The 25,322-nt window shown below is 26.2% G+C and overlaps 3 protein-coding genes across 3 annotated transcripts in view; all 3 read left to right on the top strand.

Annotated features, from left to right (window-relative positions):
- Window positions 1-1,210: 1,210 nt before the first annotated feature.
- Window positions 1,211-4,563, top strand: LOC129615608 (dynein regulatory complex protein 11). The gene is made up of 9 exons (XM_055530887.1): window positions 1,211-1,356; window positions 1,473-1,862; window positions 1,951-2,176; window positions 2,266-2,494; window positions 2,579-2,762; window positions 2,833-3,762; window positions 4,014-4,080; window positions 4,147-4,253; window positions 4,384-4,563. The coding sequence occupies exons 1-9, from the start codon at window positions 1,211-1,213 to the stop codon at window positions 4,550-4,552; spliced, it is 2,448 nt and encodes an 815-aa protein (XP_055386862.1). The 3' UTR covers window positions 4,553-4,563.
- A 1,007-nt stretch (window positions 4,564-5,570) lies between these two features.
- Window positions 5,571-16,411, top strand: LOC129615561 (protein PF3D7_1417600-like). The gene is made up of 8 exons (XM_055530814.1): window positions 5,571-5,957; window positions 6,248-6,442; window positions 6,537-7,619; window positions 7,682-8,068; window positions 8,131-8,259; window positions 8,320-13,712; window positions 13,773-14,804; window positions 14,879-16,411. The coding sequence occupies exons 1-8, from the start codon at window positions 5,900-5,902 to the stop codon at window positions 15,935-15,937; spliced, it is 9,336 nt and encodes a 3,111-aa protein (XP_055386789.1). The 5' UTR covers window positions 5,571-5,899; the 3' UTR covers window positions 15,938-16,411.
- A 967-nt stretch (window positions 16,412-17,378) lies between these two features.
- Window positions 17,379-25,322, top strand: part of LOC129615557 (long-chain-fatty-acid--CoA ligase 4) — a 50,574-nt gene continuing 42,630 nt past the window's right edge. The window contains exon 1 of the mRNA XM_055530809.1: window positions 17,379-17,708. The gene's annotated coding sequence lies outside the window, so the exon portion shown is untranslated. The remainder of the gene's footprint in view (window positions 17,709-25,322) is intronic.

Below are 25,322 nucleotides of genomic sequence, written 5' to 3'. Positions count from 1 at the left end.
GCAGATGGTAATCACCCCAACCCCCTCTTTTTAATCAATAATATTGAATTATTTATTTGATTAAATTTAATTTGATATTACATATTTCAAATTTTCTGAAAAAGTTTTCTCAATTAGAAAATAATGCTCATAAAAATTCATAATATTCTTTTACAGAAAAGTTTAAATTTATTTAAAATAGAGAAGTAGAAAATATTCACATACGTATTAAGATTACAAATGTAATCTTAAACAATAATAAATTTTAATGTTCAAAACGGACAATTAAATTTTGAAAGTGTATTCGAAAATATTCTAAACTGAGCACAAAAAATGTTAGAATAAAATAAATTGTGAATAAAGATGATTATGTGTTTGTGAATATACACATATTTACTTATGTATTTTGTTGTTTATCTCATAGCATTTTTTACATTTAACATTTCTTTGGGGGCGCGTTTCGACGATAACCTACAACATTATTCATAGAGCTTTTTTAACAATATTATTATATGCACTTATCTTAAGTTTTGTTGCTTTTCTTCTTTTATTAATAGATATTTAAAAATTGATAAAGTATACTTATAGTATTTTTATTTCTAATTTAGTGTTTACAAGGCTATCAAAAGCTTCTCAGTTACAACATAATAAAATTAGATAAGATTTGAACTTTTTCAATTTACACACACAAATTTCGCATTATCAAAATATGAGAATTTCCTGTAAATTTTTATGACTATGAATACAAAAATGTGTTCAGTAATTTTTTTTTTTATAAAATAAACAAAATATAATTAACACTTGCAAGAAATATTAGGGAATTTCATGCTCACTGCACCGAACCTCTGATCTCCTGATACTAACAAGTCGGTCAAGTTCTTCATTTGTAATTTTGTAAAAAGTTCTTCATTGAAATTTTGTAAAAATTTATTTAAATCCCTACTGTTTTAAATTATTTATTATTCACGCCATTTTATAAAGAAAATAGCGCTTCATACACAGAACCGTTAATAACCCAAAGAAAACTATACGTAATTTTTCTCGTTTTGCTATGTTACTATGGAAAACTATATTATTAGGTAAAAAATACAGTGTAGCATAGAAACCATACAAGGAACTAAGTAAGGCAAGAAAAATTTTGTAGCTATAAAAATTTCAATATCAATCTTCAATTATCCTTATAGTGATTCGCTACTTTATAAATTAATTTTGAATAAGTAAACATTCAATCATGTCTAATCAATTCTACAATAATATTTGGCATGAATCACAAAAAGATTTAGAGATATTAGCTTCATTTGATTCCGAAAATCAAACTGTTGATCCATTTGCTGATAAGTCACAGGCTCAAACAACAACTTTTGAATTATATGTTCGGTAAAATTAAACTATATGCTAATATAGTTACTATATTAGCTATAATATAGTAACTATTACTTAAATTATTATACTTCTATACTTAAATTATTATGTTTTTATTTAAACTCTATAAGGTATATTAGGATCACCAACAATTTGGAAGAGGCTTATGATAAAATGGTTCAACCACAGAAACGTTTACTTATACGGAAACTTTTAGATGCTTGCTTAGGAAGAATTATAGAAATAAAGCATGATCTTGTTAATCTTGACATGATGGAATTTAGTTACAACGACAAAGTAATGGAGAAACTTAAATTAACTCCAATGGACGTAGAGTTAAGAGTTCCAAGATACTTTAAAAGGGAAAGGGAAAAAGAAATTCAAGAACGTAAGAAAACCATGAATGAAATTTTAAATAAGCTTGGCTGGCTTGATGATAGCTCAGCTAAAGAACGTTTAAATGAACTACAAGCAATTAAAATTATTCAGGTTCACGAAAGAGCTCGGCAAGGTCGGCTCAGGTAACAATGCAAACTAGATTAGCCTTCAAATTCTCTTAATTAAACGTGTTTACAATATGATATTTAAATAAGAAATTTTTACTATTAGAGCTCATTTTATGAAAGAAATTCGAATTTTAAAAGAAAAGGGTAAGTCCGAACTAAGAAATCAAGCTGAATCGGGGTTGATAGCAGCTATGAAAATTCAAAAAGCTTGGAGAGGCTATGCAGCTCGCAAAAAAACGAGACGACGCAAAATGGAAGAAATGATTTTGATTGGAATGATACCACCAGCAAGTAAGAAAAAGTCTGAAGCTATCGAAAAAATGAACGACGTAGGAAATTTTTTTTTATGTTCCAATATTTTAATATGGTTACAATACGTATACATATACATATGTATGTATAATTTTTAAAATTTTAGATAATTGCGGAACGGTATAAAACCCAAGAAGAATATAGAGAAAAATTTGAAGTGGCTTTAAAAAATGTAAAAGAAGAAATTAAAAATAAGCAGGGTGCTGTTTTAATGGAAGATATGGCTGATGATATTAGAGCTTGGATTAAAGATAGTTACGAGAAAACAGGAAAATTTCCAGATTTTCCTTCAGAAGATAGTGGAGGATCTAGACATATTTTTAGTAGTAGACAGGGTAATATATTCAATATGATAATGCCAAAAAATTCAACTTTCTTAATTAGAATTTAATTCTGTTATTTAAACCCTCTGAATAAAGGGACTGAAAGTGAGATGAGTAGATCTTCAGCAAAATCTTCATCAAAAGAATCAAGAAAAACTAAAGACAAATCTAAGAGTCCCGCTCGCAGTGGCGATTTGAATATTGCTGAAGATAATTTGGAAGAGGGCTTTCATCCAACACCGTCCGTGTTTTTGCCAGATCTTAAAACCGGGGCGGAAGAGTACTTTTCATTTGAATTTCTCTTATAGAGCCTTTAATGCAATAATCAATATTAAATGTATTCTTTCCAGGTTTGTAGAAGTTTGGAAAAATAAAGATGAAAGCGAAAACACAAAGCAAACGCATTATGATGACATGATATATACAGAAAAATATAATGAAGTTGAGAGAGAATTAAGAAAAATAGTTGATGATTTAATGCGTCAAGAACTTGAGCAACTACAGGCTGCTTTAGATAGAGACCGTGCAGCCCGTGGTAAAAAAGCAAAAAAAAGTACAAAAAAAGCAAGGAGATCTGGTAAAAAAAGTAAAAAGAAAAAAGAAAAAGATCTTACACCAGACCGTACCACCGAATCTCTTTTCGAGGAGTTGGTAACAAATGGGATAATAAAAAAATATCCTGAAACTCCATTGAGTAGTTATTTGGGTGATAAAGCATATGCAGAACGTAGTGGTACAAATCCTACACCTGGTGATATAAGGCAATTACTGATTGAATACTGTATATTGCCACTGGGTTCAGATACTATACGTAATTATTGTCCAACGATTCGTTCCATATTACTGACTGGATCTAAAGGAGTCGGAAAGAAGGCTCTTCTTCATGCGATCTGTACAGAAGTTGGAGCTGTACTTTTCGATATAACACCGGCAAATATTGTTGGAAAATATCCTGGAAAATCAGGTCTTATAATGTTACTTCATCTAATATCAAAAGTTTCTCGATTACTGCAACCTTCAGTTATATTTATGGGTGATGCGGAACGCCCCTTTATGAAGAAAGTTCCAAAAACCGATCGCACGGATCCAAAACGTTTAAAAAAAGATCTTCCAAAAATAATAAGAAATATAAATGTCGAAGATCGAGTTATATTTATAGGCACATCTAATTTACCATGGGAAGCTGATCAAAAATTACTCCAGCAAACATATAATCGTTTTATATACTTACCAAGACCAGATTATGGAGCACTTTCATTTGCTTGGAAAGAGCTTACAAAGTAGTTAATTAAAAAGAATCAACAATTTTTACAAAATGAATCAACAATTTTTTGGAATCTGAACTCTCCAAAAAAATTTTTAAAATGAAGAATATTTCTTCTTGATATTAAAATTTTTTTGGATTTGAACAGTTGTTTGAAACAGTTGTTGAATTAATGCAAAATTTAATTAAAGTCTGCTTTTTTCAAACACCCGAACCCATAAACTCTTAATTAAACAAACACTAAACCGAATCACTTTTTATTTACAGGGAATATGTGACTCCCGGCCTTGGTAGCTTTGATTATAGTGTAATGGGAAAAATATCCGATGGTTTTGTACGATCTTATCTTCTACAATTTTTTTTTCCAATTTATTAAACAATACAAAAAAAACAATTTTAGACAATTGGTGCTATTGCTGCCTGCCTTGACGAGGTAATGACATGTAAAAGAAAACTTCAGTTAAGATCGCAACCTCTTACTCATGTTGAGCTAATAAATGCATTAAGGTACACATTTAAATTCACTCATCCACACGTTTGCATGCATACATATACATATATGGATGCATGTGTGTGTATCAACAATTTGAAAAACTGCTTATAAATTTGATTTTAACATTGTAACCTATTAATACAGTACCAAAGAACCAGTTTATCGAGAAGAAGAGGAAGCATTTGAGTCCTGGTGGTCCAAGACCCCTTTGGGTAGAAGAAAAATTCGTGCTATTGAAATGGAGGAGACAGCTAAATTAGAAGAAGCGGAAGCTGCTGCTAAAGCTGGCAAAAAAAGCCCAATTAAAAAGTAAAGCTTCACAAAGTAAACGATAAATGTGTCTCCTGTAGCAGTATATTATATCACAGAGAGTTTTGGTTTTACAGCACAAGATTTTAGTGTCCCGAATTGCAATAAATTCAATATTTAATAATTGCAATAATTTAAATTTGTAATAAATTTATTTTAAACTAATATATCAAGTTGATTTTTAATAACTTTATCATTAAATTCAAAAATTATATTAAGATCAACTCAAGTTTTGCAAAAGCGAAATTAATTGTATAAATTAATTGGATAGTATCAATTGTAAAAAAATTATTATTAAGCTTTATAATTATTACGCTTGGTTTTCCTATAATATGAAGTTTGATCTGTGTATAGAATAACCACCGATTAGTAATTTACTATTCACTTGTGACAACAAAAGAGTAGATTTATAAAAGATTTATTTTGATATATAAAGCCTTAATTCTTAGGTGTTAATGTGGAGTACGTTCAGTCATCCTAAGCGTTTTAAAATTATTATAGTGCTTCAACCAATTTTCTGCTCAACGCTGAACGATTTAAAAATTTTGAAGTGAAACAAAAGTATGCTTCATTATGCAGCGGTTTCACTTTGACATTTGTATGTCATATATATTTATGTAAATTATAAGATTAAAAATATAGTTAACATTTTACAAATACAGTTTATTTAAATTATAATTTTTATTATTATTAAACATAAGAACTTTTTATTACTTACCATTATTCTCCATTCTGTTTATCTTTTTAAAAATTTGAAAATAAAAAACGTAAAACGTACAGCCTTGATTCATATCAAATGTCATATTTTAAAGCAAAAATTAAGTGTTGCAAACTGTTCAGTGGCTTTACTTTCTTGGCTGAAAGAACGTATTGCTAAACGCCGCAAGCGCAGATACATGCCTAAAAATAATTTTTGACGTAGAAACATTTGGGTAAATTGATTAATTATTATATTAACTATTACACCCCTGACAAACGATTTTTCCCCCCACGGTTTCATATTGTTTTAGCGAAGTGGTGAATATTTTTATAGCAAAAGAAAATTATTATTATTTTTTCAATTTAATTCTATAAGTAATATTGACATTTAATTGTTTTAAATAAATGAAAAAATAATTTTAATAAACTAGAATAATTATTTAGATTAAAAATAGTTGAATTGGTTTATTTGCGTAATTTAAAAAAGGAAAAGATATTGAAGTAAATTTCGACCATTTTTTTTTTAACTTTCAAGTAATAATCGCATTAAAATTTATCAGAAGTTTTGTAAAAAAAAGTTGAAAATCAATATGTAATATGGAAGTTGCGGAATTGATTGTTTAATTCAAGCAAATAATATTATTAAGCTATTATGGAAGAAGTTGAGTATTTGGAAGAATACGTTGAAGAATATCCAAATGCAATTCCTCGTAAGTTTAGAATAAAGCAATGAAAAATTGTGGATTTATCCTTTTAGTGTGTTTGCATTGATTTAAAGTTATTTAAAATATATTGCGAAATATTTTGGTAGGAATACTCGAATGTTTTTGGACGCATTTAATTTTTCTAATTTTAAAAACTAGAGTGCATATCAGAATTAAAAACTTATGTAAATCATGTTCCTTAAAAAAGTATTTCCCTTATAATTTTAATGTACCTTATGTGTACTTACATACACCTTCTGAAAAGATGCAAAGTTTAAAACTTCTGTTCTTTTTAGAAATTTTGAATAACACGGAAATCGAAGAATTTTTACCAGTTAATGAAGACGATAGATTTGACTTGCTCCCGGTAAATACTAGTTTTGATGAATTTATAGAAGAAGATCCATTAGTAAGCAGATATCGGAATGATTTCCAAAGAAATCTTAATGTGAAGAAAGTTAATGAAATGACAACATATAACGCTCAAAAAGGTATTCCTGTAAGGATTATATTTTGTTTTTATGTGATATTTACTTTAATAAATTTGAAGATTTCTGAAAAATATTTTTAATTTTCCTTAAATAGAAATAGTAGACGGCTTCGCTCATAAAGAATCTAATAAAGGGTCTTCTAAATACAATTATACACACAATTCCATTAATTCAAAGCGATCGGATATTGTAGCAAAAGTAATAAGTTGTAAAACAATAGATACGTCAGCAATAAGAGACAGAAGTTTTCCATTCAGTACTGCTCCAAAAACTACATCAATTCATGCTACACGTAAGCCTAATTTAATTCAAGCTACAAAAACTACAAAATATTCGAAACAAAGCGTTTCAAGAAATTTATTTGGTTCATATACAAAATTAAATTTGAATAAATCTATTGATTCATCTTTGAATAAGATTGTGGCAATTAAAAAATCAAATAGTAATTTTGTTGGAAATTTAAAATTGCCCACCTTGCGGGGATCTGTAAATATATTTGGCAATTTCAATGAAAAAATAATTAAATACAAAAAAGAAAATCCTGAACTTTTTCCAATAAAAAAAACCGAAACATACAAATCGATACCGAAAATAACCGCCAGACAAGTATCAAAATCGTTTTTCACTAACAAAAATAATCCATCATATAGTTTCAAGGAAGGTAATGGTCCAATGTTTAAGCCGAATTTAAATGTAAAAAAATTTTCTCGATACGCCAATAAATCAATGTCACCTTTAACGAGATCTAATGAATCTCTAGAGAAAGAACTTTTGGCAGTTGAAGATGAAATAGATGACAGTCAAGTTGCCGGGGAAGAAATAGTAAAAACTAATGAATCAAATGAAGTTGATGATAGTGATAAAGATAGTTTTGATGGTTTAGTCGAAACATTAAATGAGTACATCGAGGATGAATCTAATAATGAAGAACAAGAATCACCATATAAAGATAAATGTGATTCAAGTCCTACGGTTTCGCAAACAATTAAGCTTGATATTCAGCCCAATATTATTAATGAAGGTATGCACTATCTGCATATAAACGAAACAACTAATGCAAAAGCATCCACGAGTCAAAAAAGTCAAGAACGAAGTAAGGCTCCCAGTTACCAAGAAAAACATGACGAGGAAAATAAAGCGAAGAAATATTCCCATTTGGATGACAAATTAGAAAAAAGTAAATTAAAGCTATTTGAACTTTGTATTATTTGATAAAATTTTTACTTTTTGTTATTTCAGAATCGACTGCGCTGAAAAAAAAGCAAAAAGGTGAAAAGGTTGAGAGTAGTTATGAAGTTGATGCATGCACATCGTCCAGTAACAAAAATGAAAAATGTCTGACCTCAAAAAAGAAAAATGACATTTTGAAAGCCCAAACTCTGGAACACTTGGAAGAAGATGTCAATGAAAATTCCGTCGTGAAATCGGACGAAATTAAATCGACAAAATCTTCTATTTCTAATCACGATGAAAAATCAAGCAGTGCAGAAAAATCTGCCAATACTCCTAAACAGAAAACGAATTTAGAAAAAATTAAACAAAATGTGACCAAAACTGAATCGGATAATAAAAAAGAAGAAAAAAATAAAATAAATGATAACTGTGATTTAGCCGGAATTCAAAAAAGTAAGCATCAATCAATTAAATGTATTGCTCTTATTCTCATTCATTCTTTTCCCTCATTTTAGATCAACTTTCTGAAAATAGTTTACCAAAGGAAGAAAAAAATAACAAAACTGTTAAAGATGATATAGTTAAAAGCTCGTCAGCAAAGTCACCCGTTCATTTAGACTTTGAAAAACCAAATCAATCAGAAGGTAATTTTGATTTGGATGATAATGAAAAAAGAGAAGTAGTTGTTAATGAAAAAATTATAGAAAATGCATTTAATAACAACACCGACTCCAATAAAGAGGTTTTAACTAACGATTGCGCTTCCGATAAAAGTAAACAGTTCCCTGATAATGCAATATCGACGGAAGCGATAATTGAAAGTGAAGTAATACCATTTGTGGATGAAAATGTAAAGAAAAATGAAACTTGCCAAAACTCAGATTTGATAATTTCTGTGAAACCCGTGACTAATATTGAATCAAGCATCGCTAGTGAACATGATATCAATACAAAAAATGAAAAAAATGATGGAGAAAACAATAATATTGAAATCAATATTGAAACATCACCTGAAGAGAAATATTCAAAGAGCTCCGACATTGCAGAATGTGACTCTGATCAAAACAGTAAACCTAACAATGAGAAACTCAACTCACCGACACAATCATTACTTCTATTCAATGATAAAAATGATGAGAATCCGATTAATGACGATCAAAAAAATAATCTTGATGAAGTTGATGAAATCGACAATATTCTTGCAGAGATTGATAGTGTAATGGAAAGTATACATTCAGATAAAGATAAGCCAATGGAAATGCCAAAAACACCCCGTAAAAAATCTGTAGAAAATATAAAAAAAAGTGATGACGGTATTGATACACTTTCATGCTCTCCTGAAAAAAAAGAAGAAGATAGAGCTGTTAAAGTATTTGCGCAAAGTGAATTAACAAAACAAACAGAAATTTCTCTTTCTACAAAAGAAGTTTCAAAAATAAAAAAAGCCGATTTAAAGCCTAAAGAAATTGTTAAAGATTTAAATATAAAAAATGATCTTCAATCTGAAACAGAAAAAGGAAATATTGAAAGTGTTGATAATACAGAAGATTTAAAAAGTATTACATCACACAAAAAATCACCAAAAAATAATAAAAGTTTGGAAGAGCTTTCTAAAAATGATTCTACAAAAACCAATTGGAAAGGCATTATAAAGCCTGCAAAAGTAGTTTTATGTAAAAGCGATAAAATTTTTTTCATTAAAAAAAATTCTACTGAAAATACCGATTCTGATGCTAAACTTAATAGTTTAGAGTTCAAAGAAAAAATTAACGTTGAGCATACGACTTCAAGAAGTCGAAAGCACTCGAAAGAACGAACTAGTATTGAAAAAGGCAAGAGAGTAAGTACAAACGAGAATTGTGAAAAAAGGAAGAATTCTAGAAGTGGATTTTTGGACGAGCTAGAGAGTATATTTTATAATGAGAGTAATATTTCTGAAGTCGATAAGTCGAAATCTTGCGAAAAAACTGATGTAATTAATCAATCTGTACTAAATAATGAGGACAAGAAAAAGGAAAAATCAGTTCTAAGTGATAATTCAGATGACAATACAAAAAATCATACAAAAACTTTGATAAGAACAAGATCAAATAAGAAAATCGACGCGACAAAACAAGAAAATCTTTCTAAAGACAAAGATCCACAAGTTATGTCAAAGAAAACTGATGAAAACGTAGTAAAACTCGAAGGGCGCGAAAAAAAAATTGATGTGCAAACTGATAAGGAAGTAGAGCATATTATGAGTATTCCATCATCAGTAAACATAAAAGAAACTCGTTTTGGACGAAAGCGAATTTTATTTAGCTCGAATTCTGAATCCGGTAATAGTGATAAGATTTTCGAGAGCGACAATTCCACAATAGGGTCGCCACCATTAGAGGCAAATTCAAAACGTAGAAAGATAAATCGAAATATTAAATTAGATAGTAAACCAAAATATGACAACAAAAAGAAGGATTCAGAAGCTGCCAAAACTGATATTGAATTATATTTTCAAAATAAATTGTCTTATTTTGCACAAACTTCACGTTCATCAAATAAGAAGAATACTGACTCTAAAAGCACTAGAAAAAGTAAATGCGCCGATATTAATGAAAATCAAGCAATTGAAGTATGCGACGTGAAAGGGAATTTATACGGTATTTCCGAAAAATTAATTAGGGGCCGAAAAAGTGTTGAGAAAAAAGTACAAGATATTCAAAGTGAAGGGAAACAACATGAAAACTTACAAAATAACATCAGCAGTATAGAAACCAATAAGGGCAATCAAAAGATTGCTTCAGGCAAAAAAACTTCAGACTTCAAAATAAAGTCATCAGAATTAGAAAACATATCAACAGGAGAGAAAAAAGCAAATAGAAAAGAGCATTCGGAAAGAGAACATTCAAATATAAAAAATACTGAAGAAACGATTTCTAGCAAAAACAATTCTTCGCAAGTAATTCTTAACGAAGATAAAAATTCGAAGAATAACAAGAATACAGAAAAAAGTCAACAATTAACTAAACAAAATTCTGCAGATACAAATGTTACTAATAATGAAGCAAATGTTAATCAAATAAAAAAACTTTCTGTTGATGTTTCTAACTTAGAAAAATTAGAAAAATCGGATGAACATAAGAAAACTGGCGAAAATATTAGTTCAATCAAGGAATCTGTTTCCGAAATTGATAACATAAAAAATGAAAATTTTGGAAATATTGAGAGTCCCGAAAAAATATGCGGAAAATTGATAAACGGTGGATCAGTCGATAAAACCTTCGGAGCATTAGAACATAAGAGAAAATCTAGCAGTGAATTGAAAAAACTACAGAAATCAGCAACAGCGAGTGAAAATCAAAAACAACAAGAAAAAGATATTAAAATTAGCACTGAAATAAATAAAAATAAATCAGAACAAAGTGATGATAAGACAAAAAATAATCTTGATAAACATAATATAGAAGATATAAAAACAATTGATAAAAACCAAAAGGCAGAAAATTTACGAGATGTTATGAAAACAACATCTGGAAAAAGTGGTCGTACTAAAATTAGTAGTTTTCAAACAAAGAATGAAAAAGACAAAGATTCTATAAATGCAAAAAACAGGAGCACACATGGAAATGAAAACGTGGTTAGTGAAAACGAAAAGGAAGTAGAATTTGATAAAACTCTTGACGATGAGCTTAACGAATCAAGAAGTTTAAGAATTAAAATTAGAAGTAAAAGAACATCTGGTTGTCCTGAAAAGGATATTTGCGGAGTTGTTAATAAAAAAGGCGATATTTTAAAAACCACTAAGAGTGAAGAAACAAAATTAAATGATAGCGTACACAAAGCAGGTGCCTCAGAAACTTTACACTGCGAGAAAATGCTCGATAATGAATTTGATAGTTCAAGTCATAAAAAAAATTTGAAAGTAAAAGATGAAAGTGTCGAAAAACATAAACTCAGTAAAAAGAAAGAAGAAATTGCTGTTAATAAAAAAGAGTTAGATAATAAAATTGCATTATCCAATGAAGAAAACCGTGATGATTCAATAGGATTAGAAAAAACTATTAAGGATAAATACTGTCCAGAAAATACCGTTTCCAGTGAAAATATTGGTATCCCAAAAATCGCAGAAGAAGATAAAAATTTGCATAATACTAGGAATAGCCGAGAAGTAAAACCTTGTCTTACTGAACAAGATGACCGAAAATCTGCAAATAATCAAAAGGAAGTTCTAAACGTTACATCAAAAGATAAAAATGTTGATTCTTGTGGCGATATAACTCCTTTTATATCGCCTCTTAATAACCAAGATAAAAATTCAAAAATAAATAGCACTGAAAAAGGAACGAGCAGAAGAGCTAAATCTGTAGATGAAAAACTTATTCCAAGTATTGAGTTAACCGATAAAAAATTAGGAAGCAAATATGAAACAGAAAGCAAAACTAGGAGAAACTCGGAAAATAGCCATTTCACTCAAAATATCATTAATAAACTAATTATTGAAGAAGATAAGGGTTTGAAAACGACGCTACATAGCAGATCAACAAATGACTGCTCTATCAAAAAAACGCGACAAATATCATCAGACGAAGAGCTTAATAAATCAAAAACTTTAGAAAAAGAAAAAAAGTCCCATGAAGTTTCAGAAAGTACAAGTAATATTAAACTTTATAACAATGAAACTATAAATGAACAAGATAAAAACTTGAAAGGAACAACGAATAAGAAAGATTCGCCTGAAAATATTATGTCGGATATCGGCGTTGATAAAAAGGTGTTACAAAATCAAAAAGAATTAGAAAATCAAAAAACAAGCAATAATGAGTCTAATAATTTAAAGAGATTGTCAAAGATTAATAGGAAATCTTTTGAAACCATCGGTATGGGTTCTCAGAGGCCAGATGACAAAATTGTTATAAACACACAAAGCGAGAAAGAAAGTTCTAAAGAAAAAGAAATTGTTCCACCCAGTTCACATGACGTAAAAGAATCAAACCGCATAAAAACATCTTCAACTGACACTTCAGACAAACTAATAAGATTAGAAAAGAGAAAAAGTTCGCAAAATAGTGATTTGGGTAAAAGTTGCGTTCCTCAAGATGTTAATGAAGAAGATAAGAATCTTAAAATCTATACTAATGACAATGAATCTAACAAGAGCTTTCTTCCGGAAATTAATGAGGACCAAAAAAATGAAGAAGAAGAACTAAGTAATGTTAAACAGCTTGAACAATTAGATAGCAGCAATAAACCTGACAACCACAAAGAAGTTTTTGCAGACCCTGATGTCACTACGACAGAAGAAACAGATCAATTTAAAAAAAGTATACATGAAAAGTTCGATGAAATTCTCGAAAATGAAGTAAAAAATAAAATCAATACACCAAATAATGAAGAAGTAGTTAAAAATATAACGGAAATATCAATTATTGAATCAACGAAACCGAAGAAAAAGAGATCCAAAATGAGAAAATCAGCATTCTTTTCAAAAAAAAAGAAATCTCGAAAAACTGGGGAGAAAAAAAATACAGAAAATGAAAATGCGGAAGTTAAATCTCATCAAAATATTGCCAATAGCATTAGTATTGCAACGGATAAAAGTGTGCCTGAAAATAAAACTTTGAAGGACACTGAGCCGCTTCAAAGTCCAAGCGATGAAAATATCAAAACTACTAAAGAATCCAGTAGCAATATTTTTAAGAAACCATCAGTTCAAGATTACACTGTAAATAAGAAAAAACCCAATTACGAAACTGAAAAAAAAACATCAGATCCTATATTTGTGCAACCGAAAGCTCCGTCAAATTCAGATAATTCTCAAACATTAACACGTAAACGAACACGAACAAGTAAAGAATATGATGTTAAAATGTTGGCATCTGCCTTGAATGAATCTATGTTGATACCAAAATCAGAAAAACGGCGGGAAGGAAGTAGATCAATATCCACGACAAAATCTGTTCAAAACAACGCAAAAACTGCAAAAGAAATAAAACCTATAATCAGAAGTGCAAGAATAATTCGTCGCCGGCAATCTAACCTAATTCAAATAACCAGGAAAGAATATGAAAAGGTTGTTCGGGAAAATTTAAGAAAAAGGGATAGAGAAAAACAATTAAATGTAAGTGAAAAATATTCTCTTTTTAACAATACATTTCTTAACATAATTTTAATATTTTAGAATAAAAATTTGTTGAAAAAATTTGGTATTGTAAAGCTGTTGAAGGTAAAAGTAAAAAGATTATCTAAAACAAAAATACAAAAATTAAAGCAATTGCAAAGCTCTGAAAAGGAAAAAGTAACTGAACCAACTGAAGCTGCTGAATTAAAAAAGAGTGCATATGAGCAAAAGGATTCAGCTCAAAAAATTTCTGGGAATGAAATTGTCGACAAAGTAAAGTCGTTCCTTGAACAGGTTTATACGCTTGGAACAAGTTTAAAAGAAATACAAAAATCAAAAAGTAAAGATAATTTAACTGAATCTGAAAATAGCTTTGACAGTAATTCGCAATCTATGACAAAAGAAGTTGATGACAAAAGCAAATCAAAAGAAAATCAAATATTAAATAATGAAAAGCCAAAAAAACGACTTGTTACAACGCTGCCTCTTAATGATAGAGTAAGCAAACGCAACACAAAAAGAGAAAATAATTCGAAAAGAATGACTCGTGCGAGATCTATGCCCCGAAGCATAAATAATTCCGAAGATGAAGAAACAAATTCTTCTCGAGCTTCAAGTAATTCTCGGACGCTATCAAGTTTTAGCGACAAAAATGAGACGCTTGAAGCCCTAGAAAAATTTCGTAATTTAAAAAGTAAAAGTAGAACACCTACGCCTTCACATGATAATCAGAATATCGTAGATATCCCGAATAATACAGAAAAAGTTGCAAGGAAAACATCAATCACTAAAAGCTTAAATCAAACCGTTCAAAGTATTGAAACCGTAGAACAAAAAAAAATAGATGATGTGAATGTTGTTTCAAAAGCTAATGATATAAATTTAAAGAATTCTACATCAAAAAATTCTAAAAGAGAAAACAAAAAGATTACTGAACCATCATCTCAAAGCAGTGTTAGCACAGACCTTTTAGAAGATAGTTGGATCTCTACAACTGAAAATATTTTAATTGAAAATGAAATCGAATTGCAACAAGAAAATTCTCTTAAAAAGATTTTGCCTTCGTCTAGTGCGAAGGCGGATTCGACTTTTGTAAGTAAATGTTTCCAGCTAACTTATGCGTAAAAATTTTATCCACTAATTTCAATTTAAAATATTTTTTGCAGGTTTCCACGATTGTTCCGTTGAATCAACTAAAACCTTCAAAAGCTGTTTCCATTTCACAAGATTCTTTAAATAATACCAATCAAATAAAAAAGGTAATACAACCTACAACTAAATCATCACTCCAAAAAAATGGTCAAGTAAGATGGCTCCCAGCCCATATCGTGGTTGAAACAGTTTTTATGACAAGAGATGAATATGATCGTAAAAATTTAAGAAAGATTATCACACCTACTCCACCCTCGACCTTAACAACACAGTTAAAAACGAAAGAATTATCAAAAATCACTCCAAATATTGTAGAAACTCCAGCACTAGGTACGTCAATGGTTACAAAAAGCAGAACCAGTTTAATAAATGTAAATAATAATCGTGATGTTGATAGCATTCTTCTCAAAATATCTGATTTACTAGAAAATCAGGTAAAAAACGAGAGTCAGATAAATGTAAGTGAACCTGAAGAATTTCGTAGAAGAATTCAACGTTTAAATAACGTGAATAAAATGAGGCTGAGCAGTGAAAACGCGCTTCAGGTTTTAATATTTTTACAAAATTATTTTTTTAATGTTACTCCTGCACAAGATACATTTTTGAAACCTTTACCTATACAACAAAAAACCTTAGCGCCTACATTCAATCTAGTATCAACTTCAACTGAGTCACCACTTATAGCAACCACCATTTCTTCAAACCAACAGAAATTAACAAATTCTGAACCAGATACAGATAAATGTTTTTCATTCAAAAAAATTCTCTTACAAAAGCAACCTAATTCTGAATCAAATAACAGTTTGACTGATCAAAAAATTGAACAAACACCTAAACATAAATCTACAAAACGAATTGCGACCACGTCTCAAGCACCTCCAGTAAATATGGGGCCACCACCAAAAATTCCAAGAACTTTAGAAAAACAAATACAATTAACAAATACAACTAGTTCAACACTTCAATCTGATTTAATAACATCCATACGGAAGGAGCCTGAAGAAATTTTACCAGATTTGGAAAATATTCTAATGGACCAAATTAAAGAGGAAACACCTGACGAAATAACATAGAATTGGTGAAATTACATTATTTTACGTAATTTGGGTTTTTAGAATTAAAAATAAAAGTTGTTCGTATTTAATTTCTTAAGAACTGAGTTTATCAATTAACATACATCTTAACTGTATTATTCATACTTACATTAATGTATTTAAAAAAAAATGTAATACAAAAACAAAAATTAAAGGAATAAAATTAATTTAATTTAACATATAATTTTTAAAATTTAATTTTAGAAAAATTCTTTTAAAAATTTGTTATTTAAAAGAAAAATTAATCTGTTTATATCTTAAGTTTTAATTTTTTAAAATTGAATTGTTAAAGACGAGTATAGATTTTCTGAACTTTAAAGGTTATTATTTTCTTTATCTCATAAATGGTTTTATTATAATGAGAAAATAAATAAAATATTAAAAATAGTTGTGAAGAAATGTTTTTGATTTATTGAAAATTTCAAAATACGAAATTATTTTTAGTTGGAAAATAAATATAAAATGTAGCCCACACTTAAATAATAATGTTTTATTGTTTCTTTTAAACTTAGCCGTGTAAAAACTCATCCAGTAGGTTCTAACATGTACCTTGGCTATGGTTAAGGTTATAAATCATTATAAAATATGAATTACCTACATATGCAAGTATCTCCACATTGTTTAATCGTTTAATTTATGGTTTTTCTCTAAGGAAATTTGGAAAGGTACTATTAATATTGACGAAATACATAAGTATGTACATATGTTGATAAGTTAGAAAATAGTCGAATGAAGGTAATAAAAAAAATGTAGCACATCATATGAATGAGATAGTCTGGTCATTTAAATCTTAGCGTTAAAAGAAATGAGTGGTGAACTGGTAATTTTTAAGAATAGATTTCGATCAAATTTGTTAAGTAATATATAATCTAATAGTACTAAAATCATTTAATTTAAATCAATAAACTGAATTTTTTTAGAAAAAGTTAAATCTTTATAAGTATATATGTATGTATACATACACATATGTATACAAGAAATTTTTAATCATGAAATGGCCTATAATGTTCATTAACTACATTCTAAACATAGTGACCACACTAATTAATATAATGATTTTTTTTTTTACGTTTCTGAAGAGAGAAGGACGATTCTTTTATATTTGACAGTTATCACGCCACTTTTTTGACATTTTATCTAACGCATAAAACAAAGATAGTTATACCGGCAATAAACTATATTTTTCTCTTTTTAACTTATTTTATTTACACAAATCTCACATTATAAAAACAAAAAAAAAAAAAGAAAAAGTGCCTAACTAACACATAAGTAAAATTTATTAAAATAAAAAAAAAAAACACTTTCGAAAACGTTGAATTAAATGTTTTAAAAATATTTTCACCGTATTGTATCATTTCCTATTGAAATTTCATATAGAAAAGTTCGCGCTTCGCAAATCGCAATTTTATTGAATAAAAAAAAAAAAAATTTTTTTTTTTACTAAAGTGTAAATTTAATATCTATATTTAAAATCAATATTTAAGAAGATCTTATTGCAAAATAATAAAATTTTAATATAGAATTTTCTGGAGAAATTTTTTTTTTAAATAAAGAGAAAACAAAAAAAAATTTTCCAACCAAAATCAATAAATTGTGAAAAATTTGAAGGCAACAAAAATAAAAAAATACAAAAAAGAAAAATTTAAACTGTTGTGCTTTGCTAGTATAACAACTCATAAGATTACATACATACTTACACACATACGTAATCTACGTAAATACAAAAATTATTAAACAAGAAAAAGAAAAGGTGAAAATTTTTTTTCTAATACGAAACTTCAATAATTGCGTGTTTTGATTTTTTTTTTATATTTTTGTTTATTAAAAGAAAATAAGTTTTGCTAAAAAAATTTTTTAAATACCAACCTTCCTAATATTTACATATGTATATGTATGTGTCTTTTTTTATAATAATTATGTTTTACAATTTATAAAACAAAATAATTAAGTGCTGATTAAAATAAAAAATATCTACATTTAATGGAAAATATTAAATAATATACATATATATATATACATTCACACACATGTAATTCAAATTGAATAAAAAAAAAATAAAAAAAAAAAGGCAAAAAAAAAAAAATAAGGTACGTAAAAAATTTTCTACTTTTTTGTTTTTATTTTTTTTTTTAAGTTTTTTTTGGAAAAATAATTCACACATTATTTATGTGTGTCATAAATTCCTCATCTCATCATTTATCAATCATAGCAAAATATAATCTCTAGGTATACTTTTAATGTAATACTTAAGAGAATCTTGCATATTCAAAAAAATCTTTAACATAATATCAATTTATTTGTTGTATATAAAATTGTAAAATATTTCAATGTGTATGTATGTACCTACATATATCACATATATGATTTTATTTATTTGATTGAGGTTAATTTTACATATTTATATAACTAAAATTTTTTACATATGAACTTATGTACAATGTATCTTGTAAATAGGCATATAAAATTTTTGTTTGCATATTTAAAAAAAAATTCCTAATTGAATGTACTGCATATATGTAGGTACCTATTTACCTACCTACCTAAATCATATTTATATATGTATATATATATATATCAGAATTTATATTAATAATCATTATTGTGTGCCTATTTATGAATAAACATAATTTTATTAATAATTAAATATTTACCCAAATTGAGCTGATTATACCCCTTAAGCCCATTCAAATAATTTTTAACAACAATATTATGCCATAAATTTTGACATGAAAATAAAATCGTGTTGACTACATACAATAAGTACCTACCTATGTACTGCCCTGAAATACTTTAAGTTTAAAAAATATCAAAATAATTAAAATAAATACCATTAGGTAGGGTAAATGTCCACCAATAATCATTTAATTATATTTTATTAATGAAAATAGTAATCTTATGAAAATTTTATTTTCTACTTATCCGCAATATTGATATCCTTTTTAATATTTCAGTCTTATAAATTTGTCTTAATTTAAAGAAGAAGAAATTAAGGTAAATATTTTATTTAACAAGTAATGTATGTATTTTAAACGTCAATATACTAAAAAATTTACTAAAATATACTAAAAAATTTTAAGGCAACATTATTAATATAACATGTAATCGCGGTTTATAAATATTGTGCACACAATCAATAATTACGATAATCGTTTGCATCTGGTAATCGAAATAAGTGTTTAATAAGGTAATATATGAATATATGTATATTTAATATAAGGATCTTAAGACTATATTCTCCATAATTTTAACTGTAGTATGTATCCTGTACACATAATCGCATAATATTCTTTTCTTTTATGCCTAAAATTAAAAAATTTTTTTAATTGGATGTTATTTTAAAACATTTTACATTTATGCTAGAAAAAAGAATAATTGTTTCATAGGCAGGCAGGTGTACCTACTCATAACATTTTAAAATGTAACGCTAAAAATTTTTAAGTAAATAACATAATTGTTTCCAATCAGAATCAATTCAAAGAATCTTATAAGAGATCTCATTACAGCATCCATTTCTTAAAAGCGTAAAATGATTATTTGTCTATTGTTAGAACGTAAATATAAAATATTTAATGATTCTAATAAATTTAATAATAAGCAAATTTAAGTAATAAAATAATTGTTTTTTGCTACATACAACATGTTTGTTGTTGCTCTAAAAACTTCTGAATTAAAAATTCTTACTTATAAGAATTAAATTTGTGTAAATGTATATACATATATGAATATAGGTATGTATATTGGTTTTATGTTATTTCAATAAAAAACTGTGTGGGTGCGTAATACTTAATTACTTTCGTTTCTTTGTGAAAATTTTCCATTTCTTTTAATTTTAATGTTTAGCAAAATAAATTACGCCAAATACATATACTTATATATGTATGAATAATTATATAAAAAGTTCTAGTAACTAGATCCTTCGTGTCATCTAGGTAATTCATTAAATCGTTAATTTAAATTAATTATTTTACCTATTAAATTTTTCTTATCAATTTATTTTAAATAAAAGTTGATACCTAAAGCCTAGTCTATGATCCTACCTAATCTATACTTACATATATTATTATAGGAAATCAAAAATTCCAATTTACAAACGTGTGAATGTTATATTTTACAATAAAGTACCCTATGGTTGTTTTTTTTTTTTAATTTTGCTTTTTTTTCAGTTTTATGTTATCTTCTGTTTGTTTTGATTTTCGTATGGTCTGATATTCTGGAGAAAATTTTTCGATATATAGAAAAAATAGATAATAATATACATAAATGAATAGGTACATGCATATAAGGGGAATATTAAATAGGAAATGCAAAAAAAAATACATACTTATTATGTAGATAAAATTATATATACATACATATATAATATTGCACAAAACAAAAATTAATTTCAATATTTTTTTTTATGTTTTTGGTATGAGGGAATTTGGGAAACCATTTTATGCGCACGTGCAGCCACGTGGTGTGACATCACTACAACATATAAGTTTTTATATTAAATATATGTATTTTAGTATGTATATCATATTTTATAAATACATAAGATATTTATGCTTTAAAGTCTAGTAAACAGATTAATACCTACACAATATACTTATTGTTATATTATCTATGGTAACTTATTAAAATAAAAGACTTTTTTATAGAAAAGTTTTCTTCCTACCTAAATAAAATTATATTTAAATACTTAACATTTATACATTTTGTAAGTAGTATACAATGGAGAAATTATTTTCTTTGGTTATGTTATATTATAATACTATCACTATGCAATAACTATTATATTATAACAATATTACGTGTATAAGAGTGTACCAGCTCACTCACTAATACCAATTCATAATTGAAATATATTCATTTGACTTTTCACTTTATTATTCTTATTTTGTAAAAAAAAAAAAATATTTTTAAATGGAAAATATTTTTCCCCTCAATGTCATACGATTATTTCGAGCGTGTAAAATTGTAAGTTGGTAAGATATATATACTTAATATTGTATAATTTATGTAAGTATCTATTGCTATCCTATAGGAATGCACATATATGTACTTTATATGTCGGTCTTGAATAGATACATTTTTATTATCAGAAATAAAAAAGAAAATATGTACATAAGTATATAAAATCTAAGATTATATTATGAAGTATGTACATATATTTATATTGTATTGGAAAAGCATACTTAGTTATGTCAAACAATAAAAAAGAGACAAAAAAAATCAAAGAATTTAAAGACAAAAAAAAAAGAATGGTCAGAGAGTTGATGTATATGGAAAAAGGAATTCAGACGGATTTATTATTAATTTTAGATTCTTGTACTTATTTGTGATTATTTTTATTGTTTTGTCTTATTTTTTTTTTTTTATTTCATTTCTGTTTAATTAAAAAAGACATTCGATAGAGTTCACTACCGGTTTTTATATTATGCACCAGAGTGCATTTTTATTAATGAGCACATACATATATGCATGTATGATACATTATATACTTATACTAATTTGGATTTATTTGGAATAGCTAACGTGGTTTTCAAGATATAAAAGATTTTATATGTAGTTTGCGTTCGAAGTTTGTTTTTTTTTTTCAGAATAGAAAAAAATTATCACTGAAATAATTACGAGTATATAATTTGTTAATAACAAAGGAATAGATACTGGAACCGGAGACTTAAGAGATCGATTAAAACGACCCAAGTCTTTTAATTCCCATTTATTGATTTTTAATTATTATATGAATAATAAAGTAAAATTAAAATTGTTATTCTCTAATTGTAATAAAATTAACAGCATCGATTTTAAATTTAAAGGTCAAGATTTTGTTTTAAAAAAATTTTATTAAAAATTAGAGGGTTACAAAATTTTCAGAATCCAAAAACAATTTTTTAAAAATTTTTTTTATTAAAACAGTTGATTTAACATAGTAATTATAACATAACGGGTGTAAATATAACAGTTATGTACATATTTTTAAAATTAAATTGATTAAAAATCTTCTTTCTTTTAATTAAAATTTATTTTTTGCAAAAATTTCAATATGTACTCGTAAAAATATTGATTATAGTTAAATGATTGTGGCAAATATAAAAGAAAAATTAGACTATTCATAAACCTGCCAACAACATTTATAAATAAGTTTAATAATACATAATATATCTTCTTATAAATATAATTTTTAACTACATAAAATCGCATACAATCTTTATTTCTTTTACTTATTCTTTCATTATAAATATGTTTGTGAAACAATATACTCTTTTGGTCGGTCGTTATTTTATTATCTGTTATAATTATTTACATATATTTAAATAGTATCAAAGTATATTTGTTTAATACTTATAATTATATACCTTTAATTTTTATATTGTCTGTTTATTTTAATGTCATACGATACTTTTGCGAAATATATAAATAATTATATACTTACATACTTATATGAGCAGAAAACGTATAAAACAATTAAGAATAATACGAGTATAAGAGTGTGATAAGTGCATGTTTTGTATATAATATATATATGTTATACAAAGGTGAGAAATATTAAAAATATTAATATAAAATTTTTTTTATTAAAAAAAATAACCAACTATCAATATTGAAAAAGAAAACCGCAAAACAATGTTAGCAACTTTAGAATTAGATCAGGTCATTCATCTTTTTTTTTTTTCTATTCTGTGGCTTTTCATATTGATTTTAAGTAAATTAATTATGTGTATATGTGTACAAAGATCATGTGTATGTACACACAATGTTGTCATACATAAATACTACTGATTAAATAAAAGGATCCATGATACTACAATAATTACATTTTTATATTATTATTAATTTTTTTTTTATTTAGTATTATAATTTTGTATTTTTTTTTTTATTAATTTTTATATACTTATATGCGTTTAAGATTTTTAGGTTAAATTCGGAGATAACTTTAAAAAAAAAAAATTGTGTCAAATGAAATGTAATTAAAATAAAATGTAGGTTTCTACGTCATTCCACCGCGTGTTCAAATTTTCAATTAAAATTATTAAGTATAATGATAGCAGTAAGTATAGAGTGTTCCAATTAAATTGTTTTCAAATTCATTGTAATAACAAAGATTTAGGTTATTAAAAAATTAAAGGAAATTAGAAGAAATTAAAATGATTTTTGTAAAATTTTTCCATTTTAAAATAGAAAATGGGTATGATGAAACTTAGAAGATTTAATAATTGAAATAAAAGTATGATTTGCAAAATTTATTAGTAAAGAAAATACATTAATTTTTAATTCTGAATAAGATGCATATAACATTCCGATAAGAATGCAATTTATTAAAAATACAATGAAATTTCAATATAATGGACAATCAATTGAACAACTGCACTTGATAACAACTTCTTAGGTAGTAGAATTTCGGCTTTTTTTATGAAAACTTTATATAATAACGAAATCTTTGCATTAAGAATAAAATTTATTAAGTTTCGGCTATCTTTCGTATTAATTCTACTGTAATATTAATATTTATCTGTAATATTATTTTCAGTATAATAACAAGTAGGTACTTATAAATAAATTTTTATTAAAAAAATATTAAATAAACTAAAATATTATATCATTCTGATTTATTTAACCCTATAGAAGAATGCAATATATTTTATGCAAAATATAATTTATAATGCATAAAATAAAAGTATACCTATGTATAAAATCTATAATTGTATATTTTTAACCTACTTAATTGTATAATTTTTATATGTGCGACATAATATCTAAAACTAAGAACAGTCAATTTTCTATTTAAATACAATTTACGATTCACACATACTTATATTCACTTATATGTGTATATCCTACTTAGTATATATATATAGAAATATATATAGATGACATTACTTTATTTTTATATTTTAGAAGTGTATGTACATATGTACTTAAAAAACAGAAGTAGCAATGCAACATGTTTTTTTTTAGATATTTACGTTTATTAAATTTTTTTTTCATATTTTATAAAATTGACTATTTTGTGTTCATATAATAAAGTATGTTATTATGTTATTGATATATTTATGCATGTATACTAATTTTCTTTACTAAATTGTCGCAAATAATAAACTTTGTACTTTGCACCGTTCGTTGATTACTTTGTATTTTAGAAGAAAAAAAAAACAACAAAATTTTTTTTTTATTTTAAATTTTCATATTTTCACATTTTCTAAAAACACATAAAATATCTTTTTGAATAATATACTGTGGAACACAATTAAAGAACGTCAGCTGCTTTAAAATAAAAATAAATAATAATAATAAAAAAATGAATTAACTGGCTATCCAATTATATTTGTTTTTTTTTTTTTTGTTATACAAGATATCATTGTATAAAATTTGAGTCTACTTTTTTATAATTTAAATTTTTTTTTCTTTTTTTTTTTTTTTTTTGTGTATTGAAATTGAAATAGATATGATTATAATGAAAAAGCATGCGCAAAAATATTTAAAAAATAAAAAATTATTATAACATCAACTAATTCATACATGTACATACATACGTATATAACACTATATTGTAGGGATGTGTTGTGTACTATGTATGTATGTATAAATTTTACACATAATTTATTTATCATATTGGATACAAAAAGGGGAGAACAATAACGAGGCAAGACCTTCAAAAATTATGTACATTTCTCTTTTAATATACGAATGTACTTAAATATGTACATACATACATAATTGACTTGTCTATCAGGTGATATATTTACGTCTTCTTTATATTAAAATGTAAAATGTATATCTACGTATTGCTGTACTGTATATATAAAGTGTAGAATAAAGTATAAGAATAAAAAATGTAAAGATAAATAATATCAAAATATTGAGAGCAAAATTTACAAAAATTTTTACACTTTTAAAAAGTGCAAACAAAATTTTTATTTCGTTTCGAATCACTCTTAACGCATATCATTAACTTATATCTAAACGTCGTATGTAAAGTGTCTTTCAATTAAATTTTATTTAAATTCAATTTTATTCGAAAAGAAAAACAAACCAAAAAAATGAGAAGTTTTTATGCATATGTTACGGTATTAATGTTACTGTTATATTTTATTGTAATAATTTTTTTGTATAACATTTAGTATATTAAAATGTATTTGCACTTATCTCTTTTATATTTATTCTGTCTAATGTAAATTTAAGCATACTAACTTGATAAATGCATTTAATTTAGCAACATTATTGAAATTTGCAAGAAGTTTAGTTATTGCTAAAATCCGATCATTATTTTACCAGTCGTCGCAGCAAATGTAGCTTACATTTGCTTGCTCATTAAATGATTTTTACATTACTTTTTCGAAAACTATCAGATTTAAAGATAAGAGTATATTTTTAAAACTAA

The sequence above is a fragment of the Condylostylus longicornis genome, unplaced genomic scaffold (genome assembly GCF_029603195.1).
Source record: "Condylostylus longicornis isolate FDR11 unplaced genomic scaffold, ASM2960319v2 ptg000137l, whole genome shotgun sequence".
NCBI lineage: Eukaryota > Metazoa > Arthropoda > Insecta > Diptera > Dolichopodidae > Condylostylus > Condylostylus longicornis.
The sequence above is the reverse complement of the archived record's forward strand: the minus strand, read 5'-3'. Positions and strand labels throughout refer to the sequence as shown.